This window comes from Perognathus longimembris, chromosome 8 (genome assembly GCF_023159225.1).
Source record: "Perognathus longimembris pacificus isolate PPM17 chromosome 8, ASM2315922v1, whole genome shotgun sequence".
Lineage (NCBI taxonomy): Eukaryota > Metazoa > Chordata > Mammalia > Rodentia > Heteromyidae > Perognathus > Perognathus longimembris.
This window is the reverse complement of record NC_063168.1, coordinates 76,473,966-76,498,030: the sequence shown is the minus strand read 5'-3', so window position 1 is coordinate 76,498,030 and position 24,065 is coordinate 76,473,966. Positions and strand designations below refer to the sequence as shown.

The window sequence follows — 24,065 nt, the reverse complement described above, 5'->3', positions numbered from 1 at the left end:
GGGCAGCCCGGGGGTGGCGGCAGCTGGGGGGCGGGCAGCTCAGGGGGGGGCGGGCAGCTCGGGGGGCGGGCAGCTCGGGGGTGGCGGGCAGCTCGGGGGGCGGGCAGCTCGGGGGTGGCGGGCAGCTGGAGGGGTGGGCAGCTCAGGGTGGCGGGCAGCTGAGGGGTCGGGCAGCTCGGGGGTGGCGGGCAGCTGGGGGTGGCGGGCAGCTGGGGGGTGGCGGGCAGCTGGGGGGGGCGGGCAGCTGGAGGGGTGGGCAGCTCAGGGGTGGCGGGCAGCTGGGGGGGAGCGGGCAGCTCGGGGGGGCGGGCAGCTGGGGGTGGCGGGCAGCTGGGGGTGGCGGGCAGCTGGGGGGGCGGGCAGCTCGGGGGGGGCGGACAGCTCGGGGGGGCGGGCCGCTGGGGGTGGCGGGCAGCTGGGGGGGGTGGCGGGCAGCTGGGGTGGCGGCAGCTGGGGTCGGGCAGCTCGGGGGGCGGGCAGCTCGGGGGGCGGGCAGCTCGGGGGGCGGGCAGCTCGGGGTGGTGGGCAGCTCGGGGGGGCGGGCAGCTCGGGGGGGTGGGCAGCTCGGGGGGCGGGCAGCTCGGGGGGCGGGCAGCTGGGGGGGCGGGCACTCAGGGGGGCGGGCGCTCATGGGGGCGGCAGCTCAGGGGGGCGGGCAGCTCAAGGGCGGGCAGCTCGGGGGTCTGGCAGCTCGGGGGGGCGGACAGCTCGGGGGGGCGGTCAGCTCGGGGGGCGGGCAGCTCGGGGGGCGGGCAGCTGGGGGGGGCGGGCGCTCAGGGGGGCGGGCGCTCAGGGGGGCGGGCAGCTCAGGGGGCGGGCAGCTCAGGGGGGCGGGCAGCTCAGGGGGGCGGGCAGCTCACGGCGGCAGGCGCTCGGGGGGCAGCTCAGGGGGCAGGCGCTCGGGGGGGGCAGCTCAGGGAGTCAGGCGCTCGGGGGGGCAGCTCAGGGGGGCGGGCAGCTCGGGGGGCAGGCGCTCAGGGGGTGGGCAGCTCAGGGGGGCGGGCAGCTCATGGGGGCGGGCAGCTCACGGGGGCAGGCGCTCGGGGGGGCAGCTCAGGGGGGCAGGCGCTCGGGGGGGCAGCTCAGGGGGGCGGGCAGCTCAGGGGGGCTGGCGCTCAGGGGGGGGCAGCTCAGGGGGGCGGGCAGCTCAGGGGGTCGGGCGCTCAGGGGTGCGGGCAGCTCAGGGGGATGGGCGCTCAGGGGGGCGGGCAGCTCAGGGGGGCGGGCAGCTCAGGGGGGCGGGCGCTCAGGGGGGGCGGGCAGCTCAGGGGGGCGGGCACGCCCTCTCCTCACACGAGTCCCCTGAGACGCTGGGCTGACCTCTGAGGATGCATCGGCAAGCGCAAAGGCAGCCTTGAAATAGAGCACTACCTAAACTTCTGATTATTTAAATAACATTCTACCTTGTCTCCTTGTCCCTCCGGGTTTTTAATCGGTGGAAGATAAGTCAAGTACGGTTAAAATTCTCCTACAGAGACCACACACTTTCTGGTTTAAAAAGATTGCAAACGGCCAGTTCACACCTGTAATCCTAGCTACTGAGGAGGCTGAGATCTGAGGACTGAGGTTCAAAGCCAGCCCAAGCAGGAAAGTCCGTGAGACTCTTATCTCCAATTAACCCCCACAAAAGCCTGAAGTGGAGCTGTGACTCAAGTGGTAGAGTGCTAGCCTTGAGCCAAAGAGCTCAGGAACAGCACCCAGGCCCTGGGGTCAAGCTGAGGGGCAGAGGGTGTGTGGGGGGGGGGGGGGATTTGAGACTATGCTTCGAGCTTCACAAACACAACTTCAACACATCAGAGTTCTTACCCAGGGTATTACTGCCCTTAGGAAAGAGACTCAGGGGGACAGCAAGAAGAACTATCTAGGAACAAAAAGAAGGCACCTTACAAGGCACCAGACCTGCTGGGGCTGTGAGCTTGGATTCTGAGCTGCTAGAACAGGCAGGAATGAAACTCTGCTACTTACCCACTATCTGTCCTGAAGTATTTTGTGACAAGGACAGAATGGACTACCCCCGCTTGACTCCACCGGGGACCCTAGCGAGATGCTGTACTTACCACGTCTAGAAAATACCCACTCAGTTCATAAAAGAAATGCACTTTGAGCTGGATTTAATAGAAACTTGAACTAAAGTCTTAGGGGAATATGTATTTTTCTATGATACAAATGAGTAGCTATAATTTCCCCACTGTATTTGAGACTTTTGTATTTAGAATTTTCCTAGGGTAAGCTGTGTCTGTGCACTCATTTTACCAAATATTCTTCTCATGACAAAACCCTAATATTTACTTTTTTGCCACATCTCCCCCAGGTGAGGGAGGCTCTCAACGCCCATTTTTATTCACAATGGAGACTGGAGCAGACATCCTGGAAGGTATTTTTATATCGCCATTAACATTGCAGAATGTCCTTTTCCTACACAAGTTAGATACTGGGCAAAACCCTAGGCTTCTGTGTACAGCGTGAAATAGGAGCCAGTGAGCAGGGGAGCAGCTTCTGAGCGTGAGGCTTAAGACTTGCGCTTCGGTTCACCTCGGGCAGGTGAAGAAGGCTTGAGCCTGACACAGGTCGGAGCAGTCTTTACCACGACACTGCCCTGGCCATGGACAGCCCTGAGCAGAACAATCCTGCCAGAGAATCTCTCAAAACTTCAAACATTCTTTCTCACCTTCAAGGACAGCTACCAGTTCCCCACTGTAACATTTACCTCAAGCTAATTTCCACTGCTCTGTTACAGTGAACCAAAGAGAAAAGCAAATGAAGAGAGGGCCAACCCCCCGCTTTCCGGGGCCAATGCTTCCTGTCTTCTGGCCCACCCCCGCATGGTGGCCCGGCCGCCACGCGACCACGCCTGCCCTTCCCTTGCACCGACAGTCACCCCAGCGTGGGAGGTGTGTGTGCGGCCCAGGTGCCCGGGCCGCTCTGCCGGCCTGCATTTCCGAGTGGTATTTGCTCATCTCACGGGAGGGGGCTCGTCTTCTCCCATGGCTGCACAGGAAGCGAGGTCAGCAGGCTGTGCGCAGAGCCGCCGCCACCTGGACGCCGCTAGAGCGCTGGCGTGAGGACGGGCACGCGCACCTCTTCCCCGAGACACCTCCGCCCTCAAAATCCTGGAGCCGGACAGACACCATCGCCCTCCCCCCTTCTCGCCACTCTCCGATGGCGGGTCTTAAAATCACTCCCCAGGCAGAGTTTCATCATCTGAACAAGGCGACTGGGGTGACCACTCTTAAAGGTACACGGCACAAACGTGCCTCCGTGTCTCCTGCGTGGGCTTCGCGTCCAGTGGCCGGCAGGACCCGCTTGCCTGCAGCCAGGGCACAGGGCTCCGGAGCTGGGTCCTCCTGGTCATCCCGAGGAGACCGGCAGCCACAGGCCGATCCTGACGTGGTCATTCCGCACCTAAACCATGTTGATGACCACGCACCGTACAGACGCTAGAAGATAACTAACTGCCTCTTGCTCGCCTACCCTGCCGAGTGCCAGGAAATCCTCTTTTCACTCTAGATAATTTGATAGGCCAGTATTATTAACATGCACACTCTGTATTGCTATCAGGCTTAACAGGGACTCAAGGAAAACCCTAGTTTGCTGTGGAAGAATAACCACATCCAACTTGAACGGCAAGAGCGTGCCATCGACTCAAAGTATGCTCGCGTCCCACGCTTCTACTCTGTTCTTGCCTGTGACAAGATGAGTGTTATTCATCTTATTTACATATCTAAATCCTGTCTTGTTGCAGCTGAAAGTCAGAATATGGGATGTGCCAAAGATGGTCGGACATGGCCACCAGGGGGTGCCCTTTGACCTCACCATCCCGGGGACTCCTGTGCATCTTGGCTCCCTGACTGACCAGGGGGGGTGGGAGGGGATCTGTCAGGGGACTGGGGTCCCGAGCCCGTGTCGTGGGAGGAGCTCTGTCCAGGCGTGGAGGCTGCTTACGCAGAGACGCTGGTGCAAAGGGGATGACGTAGGAGGAGGGTCTGCGTGTACCTCTCATTTATTCAGAACAAAGACATTGGCACTGCTCAAGGAAAGATCACATCGTACAACTAATTTAGAGCCAAGAAGGGCCTGGAAGCCCCACATCGGGGGAAAGGGAGCGTGGGATGGGCACTGCTGTGGCTCTGAAGTCTGCGCGTGGGGCTGTGTGCAGGTCTGCGGCTCTCCAGAGCACTGCCCCAGGCTGAAGGGACGGAGCAGGAAGGGGGGAGGAACACACTAGGGGAGAAAGAGGCCTCCCTTGCGGATGGGATGCTCCCCACAAAGTCCAGCTCGTTTCCATCTGCCTTCTAAAGGACGAGTTCAGGGCTAAGAGGGTAAAACTCCGCTGGGGGACGTCGGTCGACGTTCCCGGCAACTGGAGGAGCCTCCCGCCGCTAGGTGGTGCTATGAGAGAGCATGGCGGACCCGGGATGGGGACCCGCGACGGGGACCCGCGAAGGGGACCCGCGACGGGGACCCGCGACGGAGACCCGCGACGGAGACCCGCGATGGCTGTGGCCTCCCTGGGCGCAGGCAGGTCTCCCTGTGGCAGACGGGAAGCATGCAGTGGGAAGAAGACCTGGAGGGTCCGGGCAGGCCCGCTGAAGCAGCATAACTGGTGCGTGTGCCACTTCACGGCGGCTCCCACGAGAGGGACGGATGGGGAGCAGGGCGTCGCCACGTGAGCCGCTTCCCACAATGTGGCAAACGTGGGAAACATCGGGGACAGAAGCCCAAGCCGATGGGTAGCATCCTCTGAAGAGAGGAGCGCTCATCAGGGAGCGGCCTGTGTGGACCACGGCGCCTGCACGTACAGGCTCTCTGTGGGTATGTGGTGTACACGCAGCACCTCTGGCTCGCTCTAGGGGTGTGTGTACACGCAGCATCTCCGGCTCACCCTGGGTGTGTGTACACGCAGCACCTCCGGGCTCATTCTAGAGGTGTGTGTACAAGCAGCACCTCAGGGCTTGCTCTAGGGTGTGTGTACACGCAGCACCTCCGGGCTCACTCTAGGGGTGTGTGTACACGCAGCACCTCCGGGCTCGCTCTAGGGTGTGTGTACACGCAGCACCTCAGGGCTCACTCTGGGTGTGTGTACACGCAGCACCTCAGGGCTTGCTCTAGGGGTGTGTGTACACGCAGCACCTCCGGGCTCACTCTAGGGGTGTGTACACGCAGCACCTCCGGGCTCGCTCTAGGGTGTGTGTACACGCAGCACCTCCGGGCTCACTCTAGGGGTGTGTACACGCCGCACCTCCGGGCTCACTCTGGGTGTGTGTACACGCCGCACCTCCGGGCTCACTCTGGGTGTGTGTACACGCAGCACCTCCGGGCTCACTCTGGGTGTGTGTACACGCAGCACCTCAGGGCTCGCTCTAGGGGTGTGTGTACACGCAGCACCTCCGGGCTCGCTCTGGGTGTGTGTACACGCAGCACCTCCGGGCTCGCTCTAGCGGTGTGTTACACGCAGCACCTCCGGGCTCACTCTGGGTGTGTGTACACGCAGCACCTCCGGGCTCGCTCTAGGGGGTGTGTGTACACGCAGCACCTCCGGCTCACCCTGGGTGTGTGTAAATGCAGCACCTACTGTTGGGGTCCATCTTCCCCCCTAGATGGAAGGGGCTTGATGCACCTCCCCCAGCCCTGGGGAATGCGGCCCTTCCACCCTCTCTACATTGGAATCCGGAGAAACCGTTGGGCAAATAGACCCCCGACTTAGCTGGCAGCCAGCCCGGCGCCTCCCAGCCCCGCCCTGGTTCGGCGCGCTCAGAGTGACCCAGCCCCTTGGAGGTCAAGTGACAGCTCATGGCCTATCGGAATCCTGGCCAACCCCCTTCCTTCGGAATCATCTCCCCTGTCCTTCTCTCAATAAAGTTAGTTCGCTCTCAGAAGCCTACTCCGTGGTCTATGTACGCTAGCTCCCAGGGAAGGATAGCGGTCACATTACCACACGGGTCGCGCGCACGCCAGGACAGAGCCGCCCCTACGTCCCACCCTAACATACCTGCAGGCCGAGGGTTAGGGGAGAGGACGATACGGAGGGTAATAAGAGAGAAAGAAATAAGCATCCGAGCCGGGTCAGAGAAAAGAACCCAACAACCTACCAGGCCACGTTGCTGTGGGCCCCGTCGTCGAGGTGACAGAGCAGCTCCAGGGTCTGCGCGGTGGCTCGCCGAGTCGTCGGGAGACTCGTGGGTGCCGATTCCAGCTCCTTGGGCATCCGCCACACGGCTGCACACGCCAGCACGCGGCTGTCTGAAGCTGGAAGACAGACGGAAGTCAGCAGGGCAGTCAGCCCACAGCCAGCCGCAAGCCAGGCACCTCTGCCCCGTGACGGGGGGACGCGGCGGGCAGCACGGGGCGGAGGGAGGCCAGGCCCGAGTCCTGCCGCACACCGAGGCTCGGCCTGGGCGCGCATCCAGAGCCCACCTGTGCACATCTTACAAACCGACGGCCGTGTCCCCAAACCCAACTTCCTTCCACTCTTCAAGGTCTTCACACGCGCGCTGTGCTGACAGCGTGCATCCGGGGGGGCAGGACAGGAGCTCCCCGCTCTCGGCGTTGTGAGACGTCATACACCGCGCGGAGCTGGACCAGACGACCCTGTCCCCGCCCCCACCCCTACCCAACCGCAGCCCACGGGGCACCCGCTCCGCGGGGCTCACCACGTGCACAGGGTAGCGTGCACTTTTGTTCTCAGTCCATGAAAAAGCGTGCATGCGTGTGCGTGTGTGGTGGCACGAAGCAACGCTTCAGTACATTTATATTGTGAAAGGGTTAAACTGAGCCAGTGTGAATGGCTTTCCGTGGTTGTTGGTCTGAGGACAATTAAAATCTACTCCCCACCTTATCTCCAGGTCTGCAGCGTATCGCTCCCCTCTCACTGATGGGCGACAGCCGGGCGCGCGCTCCTCCCGCGTCTCTCTGGAGCCTGGTGCGTCCACGCCCGCATCCCCGCCTCCCCGTCCCGTCCGCCCGGGCCGCCCTTCCCTCCTGCGCCGGTGGCTGCGGTGGCTCCGGTTCACAGTGCCCGCGCGAGGGTGCGCGTCTCCCCTTCAGCACCCCAGCGTCTCGCGGGGCACGCGCCCCACGCTTCTCCCTCCACTGGTGCACACTCAGCAGGTTTCACGCCAGGACCTTTCCCAAGACGCCTCCCTACGTCAGGAGGCGTGCTAGCCAGGAAGGGGGCCGCACACTCGGCAGCGGGCGTGCCAGAGGGAGGCCGCACACTCGGCAGCGGGCGTGCCAGAGGGAGGCCGCACACTCGGCAGCGGGCGTGCCAGAGGGAGGCCGCACACTCGGCAGTGGGTGTGCCAGAGGGAGGTTGCACACTTGGCAGTGGGCGTGCCAGAGGGAGGCTGCACACTCGGCAGCGGGCGTGATAGCCAGAGGGAGGCCGCACACAGCAGTGGGTGTGCCAGAGGGAGGTTGCACACTCGGCAGCGGGCGTGCCAGAGGGAGGCCACACACTCGGCAGCGGGTGTGCCAGAGGGAGGCCGCACACTCGGCAGCGGGCATGACAGAGGGAGGCCGCACACTCGGCAGTGGGTGTGCCAGAGGGAGGTTGCACACTCGGCAGTGGGCGTGCCAGAGGGAGGCCGCACACTCGGCAGCGGCCGTGATAGCCAGAGGGAGGCCGCACACTCGGCAGTGGGTGTGCCAGAGGGAGGTTGCACACTCGGCAGCGGGCGTGCCAGAGGGAGGCCACACACTCGTCAGCGGGCGTGCCAGAGGGAGGCCACACACTCGGCAGCGGGCGTGCCAGAGGGAGGCAGGCTTGGAGGAGGTGCTCCAAGCAAGGCCGGTCAGAACACACAGGTGCAGGGGTTGCACACAAACGCTACGGCACCGAGATGCTTTCTGAAGTTCAGTGAGTGTAAAAAAGGAATTTCAACTGCATGAAAAACTGATTTTCCAAAACAAATTTTTCCCCTAGAAGGTAGTTTAAGAATGTGGTGGGTTCCAGTTCAGAGTCCCTTACTGAAACACGTGATAGTGAGGTACAGGCCAAGGAGCCCCCGGGCGCCCCCAGGCGGAGCTGGAGCAGAGCACACTCAGTCCAAGGAGCCCAGCGGCGTTCCCAGCCCCCAACCCTCAGAAGCAGGGACGGCACCACGGAGGACGCGGGGAAAGCGGGGCTGACACACCAGCACTGCAGAGGACGCAGGGAAAGCGGGGCTGACACACCAGCACTGGGGAGGACGCGGGGAAAGCGGGGCTGACACACCAGCACTGCGGAGGACGCGGGGAAAGCGGGGCTGACACACCAGCACTGGGGAGGACGCGGGGAAAGCGGGGCTGACACACCAGCACCGGGGAGGACGCGGGGAAAGCGGGGCTGACACACCAGCACTGGAGAGGACGCAGGGAAAGCGGGGCTGACACACCAGCACCACGGAGGACGCGGGGAAAGCGGGGCTGACACACCAGCACTGCAGAGGACGCGGGGAAAGCGGGGCTGACACACCAGCACTGGGGAGGACGCGGGGAAAGCGGGGCTGACACACCAGCACTGCAGAGGACGCGGGGAAAGCGGGGCTGCCACACCAGCACTGGAGAGGACGCGGGGAAAGCGGGGCTGACACACCAGCACTGGAGAGGACGCGGGGAAAGCGGGGCTGACACACCAGCACTGGGGAGGACGCGGGGAAAGCGGGGCTGACACACCAGCACTGGAGAGGACGCGGGGAAAGCGGGGCTGACACACCAGCACTGGGAAGGACGCGGGGAAAGCGGGGCTGACACACCAGCACTGGGGAGGACGCGGGGAAAGCGGGGCTGACACACCAGCACTGCGGAGGACGCGGGGGAAAGCGGGGCTGACACACCAGCACTGGAGAGGACGCGGGGAAAGCGGGGCTGACACACCAGCACTGGGGAGGACGCGGGGAAAGCGGGGCTGACACACCAGCACTGCGGAGGACGCGGGGAAAGCGGCCCTGACACACCAGCACTGGGGAGGACGCGGGGAAAGCGGGGCTGACACACCAGCACTGCGGAGGACGCGGGGAAAGCGGCCCTGACACACCAGCACTGGGGAGGACGCGGGGGAAAGCGGGGCTGACACACCAGCACTGCGGAGGACGCGGGGAAAGCGGGGCTGACACACCAGCACTGCGGAGGACGCGGGGAAAGCGGGGCTGACACACCAGCACTGGAGAGGACGCGGGGAAAGCGGCCCTGACACACCAGCACTGCAGAGGACACGGGGAAAGTGGGGCTGACACACCAGCTGCTCCGGAGGGTGAGGATTCCCACAGCGCCACGCATCGCCACGGAGCAGTTGGCGCACATCACCAGAGAGCAAGGACACAAAGGTGCTTTTGAGAAGGAAAGCCAGGTCTCGAGGAGGCCTTCGTCCTTTCCCCGGTTTGACTCCTCGTGGAAATGAGGGTCTGCAAAGTGACTGCCTGGGTGAATTAACGTGACGGGGTCTGGAGCCGCCAGGCTCAGCGCCCGGGGCCCTGGACAAAACCAGGGCAGACGCAATGGGCAGGCTCGGGGAAACAGCCAACAACGGAGAGGGCTACGCTGGTCAAAATATAATATATGCGCATCTGAAAGAACGTGGTGAAACCCCCTGGTAAAATCAGTGCACCCCAAGAAAATAAGAGAAAGGCAGAAAAGTGAAGTAAGCTCTCTTGGGGTGGGTCCCAGCAGGGGTGCGGGGGTGCGTGGGGATGGGGTGTGAAGGACCAGGTTATCTGCATGGATGGAGACCCAACAGGGAACCTGCTGAGACGGTCTCACCGAGGGGAAAGGGACGAGAGGGGACGCGGCAATCAGCCGGATCTAGACACACCACACGCAGGAACGAAACGTCACAATGAAATCTCCCTTCTGCAACTAATAGAGGCTCTGCTTTTTAATTAAAACAAGAACAATCCCATAATTTAGAGAATGGCAGGGCTGAGAACATAAGAGTACATTACTAGGGAGAGCTAAATTTAAAACATCCTCCTCTGATTATTACTTCGGCTAGAGGTATATAAAAATTACCCGACTGCTTTCACTGTATGACTATAAGTACCAATTGTAGCTGGATTCTGGTGGCTCATGCCTACAATCCTGGCTACTCAGGAGGCTGAGAGGATGATCATGGTTCAAAGCCAGCCTGGGCAGGAGTCTGTAAAACTCATTATTTCCAATTAACCACCAAAAAGCCAAAAATGGAGCTGTGACTCAAGTGGGAGAATGCCAGCCATGAGCACAAAGGCTCAGGAACAGTGCCCAGGCCTTCAGTCCAAGCCCTAAGACAGACCCAAAAAAGAAAAAATATAGATATCGACTGTACTGTCTCCAATAAGGAATGAATAATGGTTTTATAGCTTAAGGTAATTAGAGTCATTCACAAAGATGTAAGCACAAGCTCTCTGTAAACAAACCAAGGACTGTATACACACACACCACTGTGGACAGCGGGAGCACAGGTCTGTATACAAAGGAGCACTGTAGACAACGGGAGCACAGGTCTGTATACAAAGGAGCACTGTAGACAAGAGCACAGGTCTGTATACAAAGGAGCACTGCAGACGACAAGAGCACAGGTCTGTATACAAAGGAGCACTGTGGACAGCGGGAGCACAGGTCTGTATACAAAGGAGCACTGCGGACAGCGGGAGCACAGGTCTGTATACAAAGGAGCACTGCGGACAGCGGGAGCACAGGTCTGTATACAAAGGAGCACTGCAGACGACAAGAGCACAGGTCTGTATACAAAGGAGCACTGCGGACAGCGGGAGCACAGGTCTGTATACAAAGGAGCACTGCGGACAGCGGGAGCACAGGTCTGTATACAAAGGAGCACTGCAGACGACAAGAGCACAGGTCTGTATACAAAGGAGCACTGCGGACAGCGGGAGCACAGGTCTGTATACAAAGGAGCACTGCGGACAGCGGGAGCACAGGTCTGTATACAAAGGAGCACTGCAGACGACAAGAGCAAGGCTCTGTACAAAGCCCTACCACAGCACAGTGCACCAACAGTATAAAAGGAAGCCACACACAACGCGCAGCGCCAGTGCAGCTGCAAGCCCATGCGTGCTGAAACGTGTCAGAGAGCCCCCAGACAGCAGCGTTAGGAAGGAGTTGGGATAGCACGCTGACTGAGGAAACTGAGGCCAGGTGGCATTAACTGACCTTTCCAGGTTCACACAGCTCATTAGCACCAGAATCAGGGCGAAATGAAGCCTCTTGACTCACCTAGCGGCCCAATGCTTTGAAGGGGAAAATGCCAAGTTGTGTCTTTAAGGCCAATTTAACACTGCTGTCTATCTTTTTCCATATCCCTCAAGAGCTGGAGAGGCTTAATGAGATGAAAAGATAATCAGGCGGAAGGGAGGAAGGGGGAACGTGCGGCGGCGGCCGGGCAGGGGGGTGTGCCGCTCACCGCAGGGGGTCACCGTGCCGGGGCTTAGAGGAGCCCCACAGAGATGAGGGCCTCTGTGGGCATCCGCAGGCCGCAGGGAGGCGGCGGACGCCTAGGCGCCCAGGGGCTATTTTCCCAGGCTGAGCAGGTGAGGGAGGCACGCTCCAGCTCCCTTCACTAAGCAACACCTGACACAGACGCCACGCAGGGCGCGTCGCGACATCTGAGCAGTCACCGAAGATGCTGCCGAGAAGGCCTTGGGAGCACCGTGACGAGACTGGGCTCAGACCAGGTGGAGAATCCCCGCCTGGCATCCGGTCTGCCCCACGGACCCTGTCGGCTCTCTCCGGGCAGGGCTGAGGGAGCGAGGCGGCCTCTCAGAGGCAGGCAGCAGGAGGGGCAAAAGAGCAACTGCAAAGCCAGGCACCGGTGGCTCACACCTAACATCCTAGCTACTCCAGGCTAAGATCTGAGGATCATGGCTCAAAGCCAGCCCGGGTCAGGAGACTGTGAGACTCCTATCAGGAAACAGGAAGCGGTGCTACGGTTCAAAGGACAGCAGCACTCAGCCCCTTAGTTCAGCCCCATAACCCACAAGGGGTAGGGGGAAGGGGCGGAGAAAGAAGGGAGGAAAGTGTGTCGGAGACGGTGGTGCAAGAACCAGCACTGACCAGATCAGCCCGGCCCGAGCAGACGCGCGGCGGCTCCAGGACCCCATCTACCCTGGAAAGACGCCGTCCCAGCACGCGCTGACCCCGCCGGGCACGGGCAGTCACCCGCCCCGCTGCCCTCCGCTGGCGGCAGTTCACAGGCCCCGAGCTCCCCTCGGGACTCCCCGTCCTCGTGGGAGGCGGTGCAGCGGGTAGGATGGATGGCTGGAGAACGGCCACTGAAGCCCAGCCGTACACGCCAGCAGCCCACGCGCGAGCAGGCCGCAGAGCTGCGGAGCCGCGCGCGTGTCGGCGCAGGCCGGGGCTGGCGTGGCTGACCCCACTCGCTCTCCAGGCCCCGAGCACACACAGCGGTGAGCCTCCCGGCATCTGCAGGACTCGGGCCCTGCCGCCAGCACCACGACACTCACTCGACTGCTAGCAGATCACGTGAGGAAGAGCCACAACACGCCGAAAGAGAGGAACGGTGGTGTCACTCGATGCACAACTACGACGCGGAGCCCTGGAAGCTGGGAAATGGGGAGCGGGGAGTGATGGAGGGGGCGACACAGACCAAGACGCAGGGTCCTCATCCACTGACGTGGCACACGACTGCACACTACGTGAAGACAATAAACCATTAAGAGATCGGGTCAGCCCAAAGCAGCACGGCGCCATCACGGGGAGAGCTTACACCACAGCCGTGGAGACGCTGCTGGTGGCCTGTCTCCTGCCCCGGACCATGGAAGGCTCCGGAGGGGTGGCAGGACCGTCCACCCAGCAGGGCAGGGCTGTTCCAGTGCAGAAACCGGCCTAGACCCCCACTGCTCATGTGCTGCCCACAGGGCCAACGAGGGCACAGCAGAAGCCACCCAACTTCTCTGGCAGGCAGGTGCATGTCTGTCATCCTGCTGAAAGCCGGCAGCACTTACTGGTCTGGCCACAGGACCTGTGGGGGGCTGAGTGGACACCGTCCCCCTGGAGTGGCCACAGGACCTGTGGGGGGCTGAGTGGACACCGTCCCCCTGGAGTGGCCACAGGACCTGTGGGGGGCTGAGTGGACACCGTCCCCCTGGAGTGGCCACAGGACCTGTGGGGGCTGAGTGGACACCGCCCCCTGGAGTGGCCACAGGACCTGTGGGGGGCTGAGTGGACACCGCCCCCTGGAGTGGCCACAGGACCTGTGGGGGGCTGAGTGGACACCGCCCCCTGGAGTGGCCAGGGGACCTGGGTGTGGCTGAGTGGACGCTGGCCTGCTGCAGATTGCGTGCCGTGCGCTAAGCAGAAATAGAAAGCGCAGAGAAGAACGTGAGAAGGAGCCGTGTGGCCCTCCGGGTCTCAAGCTCTACAACTCTTGCCCCTTGTCGCCTGCCTCTCTGTCCTCAGCTCCCCACCTGCAGCGCTGGGCATAGCTGCACACCCTGCTCGGGTAGACCACAGCACCCTTCACGCATGCCTCCTGGAGATGTCCTGGGCTCAGGACGCACCGCGCTGCGGGGGCTGAGGCGGGCGGGGGCTGCGGCGGGGCAAGGGCTGCAGCGGGGCGGGCCTCGAGTGGACCGGCCCCCTCAGGAGGCTCTGCGGCGGGGCAGGGGCTGCGGCAGGGCGGGCCTCGAGTGGACCGGCCCCCTCAGGAGGCTCTGCGGCGGGGCGGGCCTCGAGTGGACCGGCCCCCTCAGGAGGCTCTGCGGCGGGGCGGGCCTCGAGTGGACCGGCCCCCTCAGGAGGCTCTGCAGTGGGGCGGGGGCTGCGGCGGGGCAGGGGCTGCGGCGGGGCGGGCCTCGAGTGGACCGGCCCCCTCAGGAGGCTCTGCAGCGGGGCAGGGGCTGCGGCGGGGCGGGCCTCGAGTGGACCGGCCCCCTCAGGAGGCTCTGCGGCGGGGCGGGCCTCGAGTGGACCGGCCCCCTCACCTGGCAGTGTCCTTTCCAGGGGCCTCTCCCCAGAGAAACAGGACCATGCTCCTATCCACACCGGCTCCAGAGGGCCGTGACCTGTGGCAGCGCTCCGGTTCCCTCTGAGGCCCGAGAGACCCTGGCAATCGCCTGTGGCCCGGTGGTGCCGTCTCTCACCCTCGTAGCGGGGCTGGTGTGAGCCCCTGCTCCCCACTCCCTTCAGAGGCTTCCCAGTGGCTAGCCCAGAAGCTGGCTTAGCACCCTCTCCACAGCAGCCCCAGATGGCCTTTCCTCCAGTTCCTCCTGCCTCGGCCTCCGGAGAGCTAGGATTACCAGCCCCTGTCACCACACCAACCACTAAGGGAATATTTCTGAAAGAGTCTAGCAAAGCACCTAGACTGACAAATTATAATTGCTAGAGTAAAAACCTCAATTGTTATTTTAACAGCAGATTAGAATCACCTGGGGAGAAGTAATTACTGGAGTAAAGACATCAGAAAGTAACAGAGAGTGCAAAAGGACTGGGAGCTGGATGTGGTGCAGACCTTATTCTTGCCACAGACAGCTACGTGGAGTGCACAGGGAAAACAGAGAACCCGAATGGATGACTTCTTAAGAGGTAATGCCTGAGAAAGTCTAGAATTTCCGCAGGTAAAGAGGCAGGATTATTTCCAAGTAAAATAGTGACGTCCAATCCTATGGACAGGTGGTAGCAAAAATGCAGCACACTGAGGCAGACAATCACAGGCAGTCCCAACAGTGCCCAGGTTCCCAGCAGATGGGCCCAGTGAGCCCCGGGATCCTCCGCGGGTCCCGGGCCGCCACCACCAAGGACCCGCGGGCTCCCAGCAACTGCACCAGGAGCGCCAGGGCTTCAGATCGGCTGAACCAGGAGAGGGGCTGTCGGGACACGCCTTTTCCACAGAAGGAATGCAAGTGACCCCCAAGGGAAGGTCTACGGGACAGTCAAGAAAAAGGTGGGGCCACGTGCCGATGGGACATGCCTGTAATCTTAAGTTATTTGGAAACGGAGAACAGAAGGATCAAAGTTTGAGGCCAGCCTAGACGGAAAAGTTTATACGACCTCTCTTTACCCATAGCCAGAGGTGGTGGCAGATGCCTGTCATCCCAAGCTACGGGGAGACTGGGAGGTCGGGGTGACGGGTCAGCGCTGGCAGAAACGTCCCAACGCCTCCATCTCCACAGGGGCAATGCTGAACACCGTGGCACACACCTGTGATCCCAGCAACTATGCCAAGTCTAAAAGTAGATGGGCCTGTGGCCTGCAGGAAGAAAGACCTTATCCTAAAAGGAACAAGTGGAAAGCAGGGCTGGAGGCTTGGCTCAGCGGGAGAGAGCTTGCCTCACAAGTGCGAGGCCCCGAGTTCAAACCCTTAGAACCCCCTGTGACCTGAGGCCCACAGCACCTACACACTCTGACCATGTCATCACACACAAAGTGCTCAAGAGAGCGAGGCAAGTGGTGAAAAGACCCCTCTAACAGGAACGGGCGCCCGGCGTCACAGAACTGCTACTACACAGCACACGCCCCGGACTGCAACACTGAGGAGGCGGGGCGGGGGGGGGGGGGGGGGCGGGGAGCGGGCCTCCGAGGCGCGGGGCTATCCGAGAGGGTGATACTCCACTTTGAAGTACTTCCCCTTAGGGGGAACGTTTCTTGTAGGCGGGGCCAATGAGGGAGCATGGGAAGGCAGGGGAAGTGAGCAAGTGCAGTCACGGTACAGGACACGCGCCCCGTGGGCTGGGGCAGGACGGAGGACACGGGGGACAGTGCGGGGACGGCATTGCCCAGGAAGCATCGCACTAGTAACCCAACCTACAGCGTGGTGACTCCTTTGTACAACGCCTTAGCTGGGACAAAAAAGGTCCATTTGGGGAAAAAGAGAACTGCTGACTTCCTCGTCGCTGCAAATGGTATCGATGAGATTTTGAAGATTCTTCTCTGAGGGGGTGGGGGGAGGGGGGTATGAGGGACGAGGTAACAAACAGTACAAGTATTGTATCCAATGCCTAATGTATGAAACTGTAACCTCTCTGTACATCAGTTTGATAATAAAAATTTGAAGAAAAAAAAAGATCTTCTCTGATGATTCATTGACAACACGGTTAGCTCTTCTGAATAATCACTACATACTTGCCCACAAAGTGGGAGAGAGTCCTCCAAGAGAGGTACTGACTTTCTGCAGCTTTCACGAATACGTTCCTACTTGTACAAACACTGCATCACACAACTTCCTCCTATACTCTGCGGGAGGAGACCACAGCAGGGCCGCCACCTGCTTTCTCAAAGCCTGGACACAGGGCCCCTTTTCTAAAGCGGCTCAATTCTGGGCACCATCTTCCCTGCAGCAACCAGCAGCACGAGACACTGTCCAGTGAGCACTGCAGGACACTGCCACGCTTGACATTTGGGGACACGGGGATCACATGACTGTGCTTCTCCATTCCTGCAAGGGGGGGGGGGGTCTGAAATTTACTGAGGACCTAGGGATCAAGTCCCCACAAGATGACGTTTTCAGCTGACCAGCTCCGTGTTAGCATTCTGGTTAGCAACATTCTGGTTGCTTGAACAGGAAATAAAGTCTAAGCATAAGTAATATCAAAAAGGAGTAGCCTCCCTGTTACCAGATTAACAAGGCTAGCACTAGCCTGAAGGACAAGTTTACTAGGTCTGTGGATTTGAGCTCCACGCTCTCGACCGTGAGCTGGGTCAGCTCGGGAGCCTGCGGCAGAGCGACACCGTGTACATGCGGCTGAGCCTCACTGCCAGCGCCTCACAGGACACCGCAAGACCATGGCCCCCAGCCCTCAGCCCTCCTGCCCCGTCCACTCCAAGGGGGGAGGGGGGTCTCCCGATGCCCTCAGCCCCCCTGCCCCGTCCACTCCAGGGGAGGAGGGGGGTCTCCCGATGCCCTCAGCCCTCCTGCCCCGTCCACTCCAGGGGGGGGTCTCCTGATGCCCTCAGCCCTCCTGCCCCGTCCACTCCAGGGGGCGTCTCCCGATGCCCTCAGCCCCCCTGCCCCGTCCACTCCAGGGGGGGAGGGGGGTCTCCTGATGCCCTCAGCCCCCCTGCCCCGTCCACTCCAGGGGGGGAGGGGGGGTTTCCCGATGCCCTCAGCCCCCCTGCCCCGTCCACTCCAGGGGGGGAGGGGGGGTTTCCCGATGCCCTCAGCCCTCCTGCCCCGTCCACTCCAGGGGAGGAGGGGGGTCTCCCGATGCCCTCAGCCCTCCTGCCCCGTCCACTCCAGGGGAGGAGGGGGGTCTCCCGATGCCCTCAGCCCTCCTGCCCCGTCCACTCCAGGGGGGGAGGGGGCGTCTCCCGATGCCCTCAGCCCCCCTGCCCCGTCCACTCCAGGGGGGGAGGGGGGGTTTCCCGATGCCCTCAGCCCCCCTGCCCCGTCCACTCCAGGGGGGGAGGGGGGGTTTCCCGATGCCCTCAGCCCTGCTGCACCGTCCACTCCAGGGGCGTCTCCCAGCTGCAGCTAGGGGTCCTTGCTCTCATACACACCAGTACTACGTGCACAATAGGGATTAAATGTTCAAACCAAAACTGTCAAGGAGCCTAGCAGTGATGGTTCACACTCACAACCACAGCTACTCACAAAGACCTGGCTGGAGGCCTGATGAGAGTGGCAGAGCGCCGGCCTACCTGCAGGCAGGCGCCGAGCGGAGGACTGCCCTCTGCTCTCTTCCACGAGAGGCAGCCCTGGGCACCCGCCGAGCGCTCCTCCAGAGCAGCCCTGGGAGAAGGGCGGCCCGAAGCAGCCATGTCCTGACCCGCCCAGCCCAGGCGGCGCCTCACAGCGAGAGCAAGGGACAGGAGCCAGCCCGCGCCTGCGCGGATACCCAGAACCAGGGCCAGGAGCCGGACTGCGCCTGCGCGGATACCCAGAACCAGGGACAGGAGCCAGCCCGCGCCTGCGCGGATACCCAGAACCAGGGACAGGAGCCGGACTGCGCCTGCGCGGATACCCAGAACCAGGGACAGGAGCCGGACTGCGCCTGCGCGGATACCCAGAACCAGGGACAGGAGCCGGCCTGCGCCTGCGCGGATACCCAGAAGCAGGGACAGGAGCCGGACTGCGCCTGCGCGGATACCCAGAAGCAGGGACAGGAGCCGGACTGCGCCTGCGCGGATACCCAGAACCAGGGACAGGAGCCAGCCCGCGCCTGCGCGGATACCCAGAACCAGGGACAGGAGCCGGACTGCGCCTGCGCGGATACCCAGAAGCAGGGACAGGAGCCGGACTGCGCCTGCGCGGATACCCAGAACCAGGGACAGGAGCCGGCCTGCGCCTGCGCGGATACCCAGAAGCAGGGACAGGAGCCGGCCTGCGCCTGCGCGGATACCCAGAAGCAGGGACAGGAGCCGGACTGCGCCTGCGCGGATACCCAGAAGCAGGGACAGGAGCCGGACTGCGCCTGCGCGGATACCCAGAACCAGGGACAGGAGCCGGCCTGCGCCTGCGCGGATACCCAGAACCAGGGACAGGAGCCGGACTGCGCCTGCGCGGATACCCAGAACCAGGGACAGGAGCCGGCCTGCATGGATACAAAGCTGGCTCTGTGCCAGCACCGAGTGGGAGGTGAAGGGGAGCTGACCTGAGTGGGGCCAGGCACTGCGGTGCGCTCGCTGGGGGGGAAGAGTGGCTCCACGGGCAGCCCGGCCCGGCCTCCCCGCGTCCTAGCAAAGGTGCACCCCACCCCAGCTGCGCCTGGGAGCCCGTCTCTCCCGCCTCCCACAGGCACGCAGGCAGGCAGGCAGCTCTGCGGGCGGCCATCAAAGCCAAGTGCGGTCCCCTCCTCCCCTCCTCCGCACGCGGCCCGCACTGCCGCCGTCCCCTCCCCTCCTCCGCACGCGGCCTGCACTGCCGCCGTCCCCTCCTCCCCTCCTCCGCACGCGGCCCGCACTGCCGCCGCCCCCTCCCCTCCTCCGCACGCGGCCCGCACTGCCGCCGTCCCCTCCTCCGCACGCGGCCCGCACTGCCGCCGTCCCCTCCTCCCCTCCTCCGCACGCGGCCCGCACTGCCGCCGTCCCCTCCTCCCCTCCTCCGCACGCGGCCCGCACTGCCGCCGTCCCCTCCCCTCCTCCGCACGCGGCCCGCACTGCCGCCGTCCCCTCCTCCCCTCCTCCGCACGCGGCCCGCACTGCCGCCGTCCCCTCCCCTCCTCCGCACGCGGCCCGCACTGCCGCCGTCCCCTCCCCTCCTCCGCACGCGGCCCGCACTGCCGCCGCCCCCTCCCCTCCTCCGCACGCGGCCCGCACTGCCGCCGTCCCCTCCTCCGCACGCGGCCCGCACTGCCGCCGTCCCCTCCCCTCCTCCGCACGCGGCCCGCACTGCCGCCGTCCCCTCCTCCCCTCCTCCGCACGCGGCCCGCACTGCCGCCGTCCCTTCTGCGTCTAGCCAGCTCTGTGGTCATTTCTCAGGACTGCCTGCGGGGCTGCCTGCTGTTGCTGCCCAGCCCCCTCCCTCCTTGGCCTCCTGGGCTCCCCCACCCCCGCAGTCCGCCTGGGACCGGGCAGGCAGGGTTGCCTGAGCCCATCCTACAAATGCCCAGTGCGTGCCATTGGGACAAATCCTGATTCGAAATGACGCACAGGGCCAGGGGCTGGTGGCTCACGCCTCAGCCTAGCTTCTCAGGAGGGTGAGAGCTGAGGATGGTGGTTCAAAACTAGCCAGACAGCCAAGTCTGAGAGACTGTCATCCCCAAGTGACTACCACAAAGCCAGAGGTGGAGCTGTGGCTCACGTAGAGCAGTAGCCTGCAGCTAAAAACTCAGAGACAGCGCCCTAAGCTCTGAGTTCAAGCCCCAGTCCAGGGCCATCTGGCCTCCCTCGGAGGCCCACGCAGGCAGAACACCATGAAGCAAAAGCACATGGCAGAGAAAAGCCGCTCACCTCATGGCAGACAGGAACGGGCCTGGGACAAGATTTACCCTCAAAGATACACCCCAAGGACCCCCTCTTCCCGCAGGCCCCACCCCTGGCACCACGCGGCGTGAATTCGTCCTCCTCGGAGGTTCGTAGCCAATACCTTCTCAACAGCACCACCACCTGGGGCTGGGCCTGCAGCACAGGAGCCTTTGGCCACTTCAGAGTCCTCTGAGGACAGCGTCCGGGGTGAGGACAGCCGCGGCCCTCTGGGACTCATCCTACAGGCTGCAAGCCTCAACAATCTACTGAAGAAATACGGTCAACAATGTGTCCTCCGGATTGGGGGCCTCCCCGCCCCCACCCAGGCCCCCACACGAGGCTGGAGATCTCCTCTACATATTACCACCCGCACACCTTGTTAGAAAGGAGACCCAAGTGAGAAACAGCTCTGAGAAAGACAGGCCAGACCTAGATATAGACAGGGGGGGAAATGTATCTTCTTATGAAAAAGACAAGCAAGGCAGGAGGAGGAGAAGGGTGGGCAGAAGGAGCAATTCAGACAGACGAGAGGCTCGACCACAGTTACTGTCATCAGACAGCACAGAGGGCAGTGGTTGGACACGCGGACAGGCTGCTCTGACACGGTGATGAAATCCAGCCCCGGGCCCATCACCTGGAAACACAAAGACTTCCCTTAGGTTCCAGCAAGCCGGGCATTTCTTCTTTCCTCAGCCCTCTTCATATCCCGCCCACAGTGTGCCTAGCTGATCAGACCCCTCGCGGTGCCCTCTGTCTCCTTGAAGCCTGGCCTCAGAGAGGTGCCCCTCCTGCCCAGCCCACTGAGCTGGCCCCCGAGAGCAAAACATGCCGGTGAGGATGGTGCAGGAATGCTCCTGGCAGCACCACACCCAGGCTGGCCCCCTCCCCACCACCGGAGGCACTGTGAGCTGCTCAGAAGACTGGGCCACAACTCCACACTAACAAATGGGAAGTCCCCAGAAGGACCTGGGCACAGAGCCATCTCCAGGCTCCTGCTCCCACTCTGAGACCCAGAGTGCAACAGGCAGCAACTTTCTACGTTTCAGGGGCTCGGCAAGTCAAGGAAAGAATGGATAAATGGGAGTGCATCAAACTAAGAAGTAACTTCTGACAAGCTAAATAGGCAGCCTATACAATGCCAGCTATACACCAGACAATGGCCAGAATATACGAGCGAGCTCAAGAAACTAAACCCTCAAAGAAGCTCAACAATCCAGTTAATAAATGGGCAAACAAACTAATGAAGAGATTTCCTGGAAATAAAACTGGCCAAGACACACATGAAGAAATGCTCAAGACCTCTGGACACAAAGAAAATACAGGGCTGGGAATATGGCCTAGAGGTAGAGTGCTTGCCTAGCATGTATGAAGCCCTGAATTCGATTCCTCAGCACCACATAAACAGAAAAAGCCAGAAGTGGCACTGTGGCTCTAGTGGTAGAGTGCTAGCCTTGAGCAAAGAAGCTCAGGGACAGTGCTCAGGCCCTGAGTTCAAGTCCCAGGACTGGCCAAAAAAGGAGAAGGAAGAAAATACAAATCAAAACAATAACAAGATTCCATCTCCAGGTAAAATAGCCACTATCAACAGATTCTGGGGAATGTGAAGGAAAATGCACCCTCATATACTATTGGTGGGAATGTAAACTTGTTGAACCACTGTAGAAAGCAGTTTAGAGATTCCTCAAAAAAACTAAACATGGGCCGGGAACATGCCTAGTGGCAAGAGCACTTGACTCGTATACATGAAGCCCTGGGTTCGATTCCCTAGTCCCACATATACAGAAAATGGCCAGAAGTAGCACTGTGGCTGAAGTGGCAGAGTGCTAGCCTTGAGCAAAAAGAAGCCAGGGACAGTGCTCAGGCCCTGAGTCCAAGGCCTAGGACTGGCAAAAACAAAAACAAAAAAACCTAAACATAACTATCCTATTGTCCAGCAATTCCACTCTTGGGCATTATTCAAAAGATTAAAAATCAGACTACAGTAAGGTCACTTATAAAACCATGTTTACTGCAATACTATTTACCATAGCCAAGGTATGGAATCAGCTTTCAATAGACAAACAGATTAAGAACATATGGTATGTATACACACAACTGAATTTTACCTATCTGATAGGAAGAGTGATACCACACTATTATTTGCAAAGAAATGGAAAGATGTGTACAAAAAAAAAAAAGTTAAGAGGAAAAAATGGTGCTGTCACAGTAGGGAGGTACCCCGACTAGCTCCAACTGAATAGCGAGCTGGGAACTCCAACACCCAACACCCCATCAGGAACCCAGCAAAACCAGCAGCGAGAAGCAGTGGAGAAACGCAGGAAAACACAAAGGAGCAAAAAAGAAGAGCTGAAAACCTACACGGATACCACGGAGGCTATACACACTCTTGGAGGCTAAACTCCACACTGCTATCCAACACTTGGGCCACAGACCAAATTAAAGATGAAATCAACAAATTCATAAGCCACAATGACAATGAAAACACATCACAAAGAAACCTATGGGACACAGCTAAGGCAGTACAAGGCAGTACTGAGGGGCAAGATCATTGCCCTCAGCACTCACATTAAAAGAATGGAAGCAGAGGGCTGGGGATATAGCCTAGTGGCAAGAGTGCCTGCCTCGGATACATGAGGCCCTAGGTTCGATTCCCCAGCACCACATATACAGAACAGCCAGAAGCTGTGGCTCAAGTGGCAGAGTGCTAGCCTTGAGCGGGAAGAAGCCAGGGACAGTGCTCAGGCCCTGAGTCCAAGGCCCAGGACTGGCCAAAAAAAAAAAAAAAAGAATGGAAGCAGAGCAGGTGAATAACCTCACGATGAAACTAAAACAAATGGAGAAACAAGAAATGACAGAATCTAAAACGACTAGGAGGAGAGAGATCACAAAGATTAAAGAAGAGATAAAATCTGATAGAAAATAGAAAGACCATTCAACAAATAAATAAGACTAAAAGCTGGTTCTTTGAGAAAACAAATAAAATTGACAGACCCCTCGCAAGACTTACAAAAAAAAAAAAAGAAGAGACTCATATACATAAAATCAAGGACTCCACCGGAAAAATTACAACAAGTACACACGATATTCAAACAATCGTAAGGAGCTATTTCCAAAACCTCTACTTAGCAAAAAAACAATAATTTTACAGAAATGGATCAATTCTTAGAGAAGTACAAACTGCCCAAACTGAACCAAGAATAAATCAACTAAATAAACCAATAACTTACAGTGAGATACAGGAGGTAATCAAGAACCTCCCAACAAAGAAAAGCCCAGGCCCAGATGGATTCACCAACGAATTCTACAAAACCTTTAGTGAGGAGCTAATACCAATACTCCTCAAACTCTTCCGCGAAATAGAAACAGAGGGAGAAATCTCAAATTCATTCTACGAAGCTAATATCATACTCATTCCCAAACCAGGCAAAGACCCAACAAAAAAAAGAGAACTACAGACCAATATCACTAATGAACACAGACGCAAAGCTCCTTAATAAAATATTAGCTAACAGGATCCAGAAACTGATCAAGAAAATCATACATCGTGACCAAGTAGGCTTCATCCCACAGTCACAGGATGGTTCAACCTCCGTAAATCAATCAACGTAATTCACCACATAAACAGATCTAAAATTAAGAATTACAATGTTATCTCAGTCGATGCCCAAAAAGCCTTTGACAAAATACAACATCTATACCTATTAAAAGCTTTGGAGAGAACAGCAATAGATGGAACATTCCTCAAAACAATAAAAGCCATATACAACAGACCAACTGCTAATATCATATTAAATGGAGAGAAACTTAAATCATTCCCCCTAAACTCAGGAACAAGACAAGGATGCCCATTCTCCCCACTTCTTTTCAACATAGTGCTGGAATCCCTAGCCATAGCAATAAGGCAAGAGGAGGACATCAAAGGGATCCACATTGGCAAGGAAGAAATCAGGTTATACCTATTCGCAGACGACATGTGTATCTTATATCTGAAGGACCCAAAAAACTCAGTATCCAAACTCCTACACCTAATAAACCAATTTGGCAAAGTAGCAGGATACAAAATCAATCCACAAAGTCAGCAGCTTTTCTGTACACCAGCAATACACAAACAGAAAAGGAAATTATGCAAACAATTCCATTTACAGTAGCCAAAAAAAGAATAAAGTACCTAGGGATCAAGTTAACCAAGGACATGACGGACCTATTTAATGAAAACTATAAAAATCTAATAAAGG

At 59.7% G+C, this 24,065-nt stretch overlaps 1 protein-coding gene across 1 annotated transcript in view; it reads right to left on the bottom strand.

Annotated features, from left to right (window-relative positions):
* The window catches only part of Eipr1 (EARP complex and GARP complex interacting protein 1), an 83,424-nt gene that overhangs the window by 22,090 nt on the left and 37,269 nt on the right, over nucleotides 1-24,065 (bottom strand). Inside the window, exon 4 of the mRNA XM_048353472.1 lies at nucleotides 6,090-6,246. Coding sequence (XP_048209429.1) covers nucleotides 6,090-6,246 — 157 coding nt within the window. The remainder of the gene's footprint in view (nucleotides 1-6,089; nucleotides 6,247-24,065) is intronic.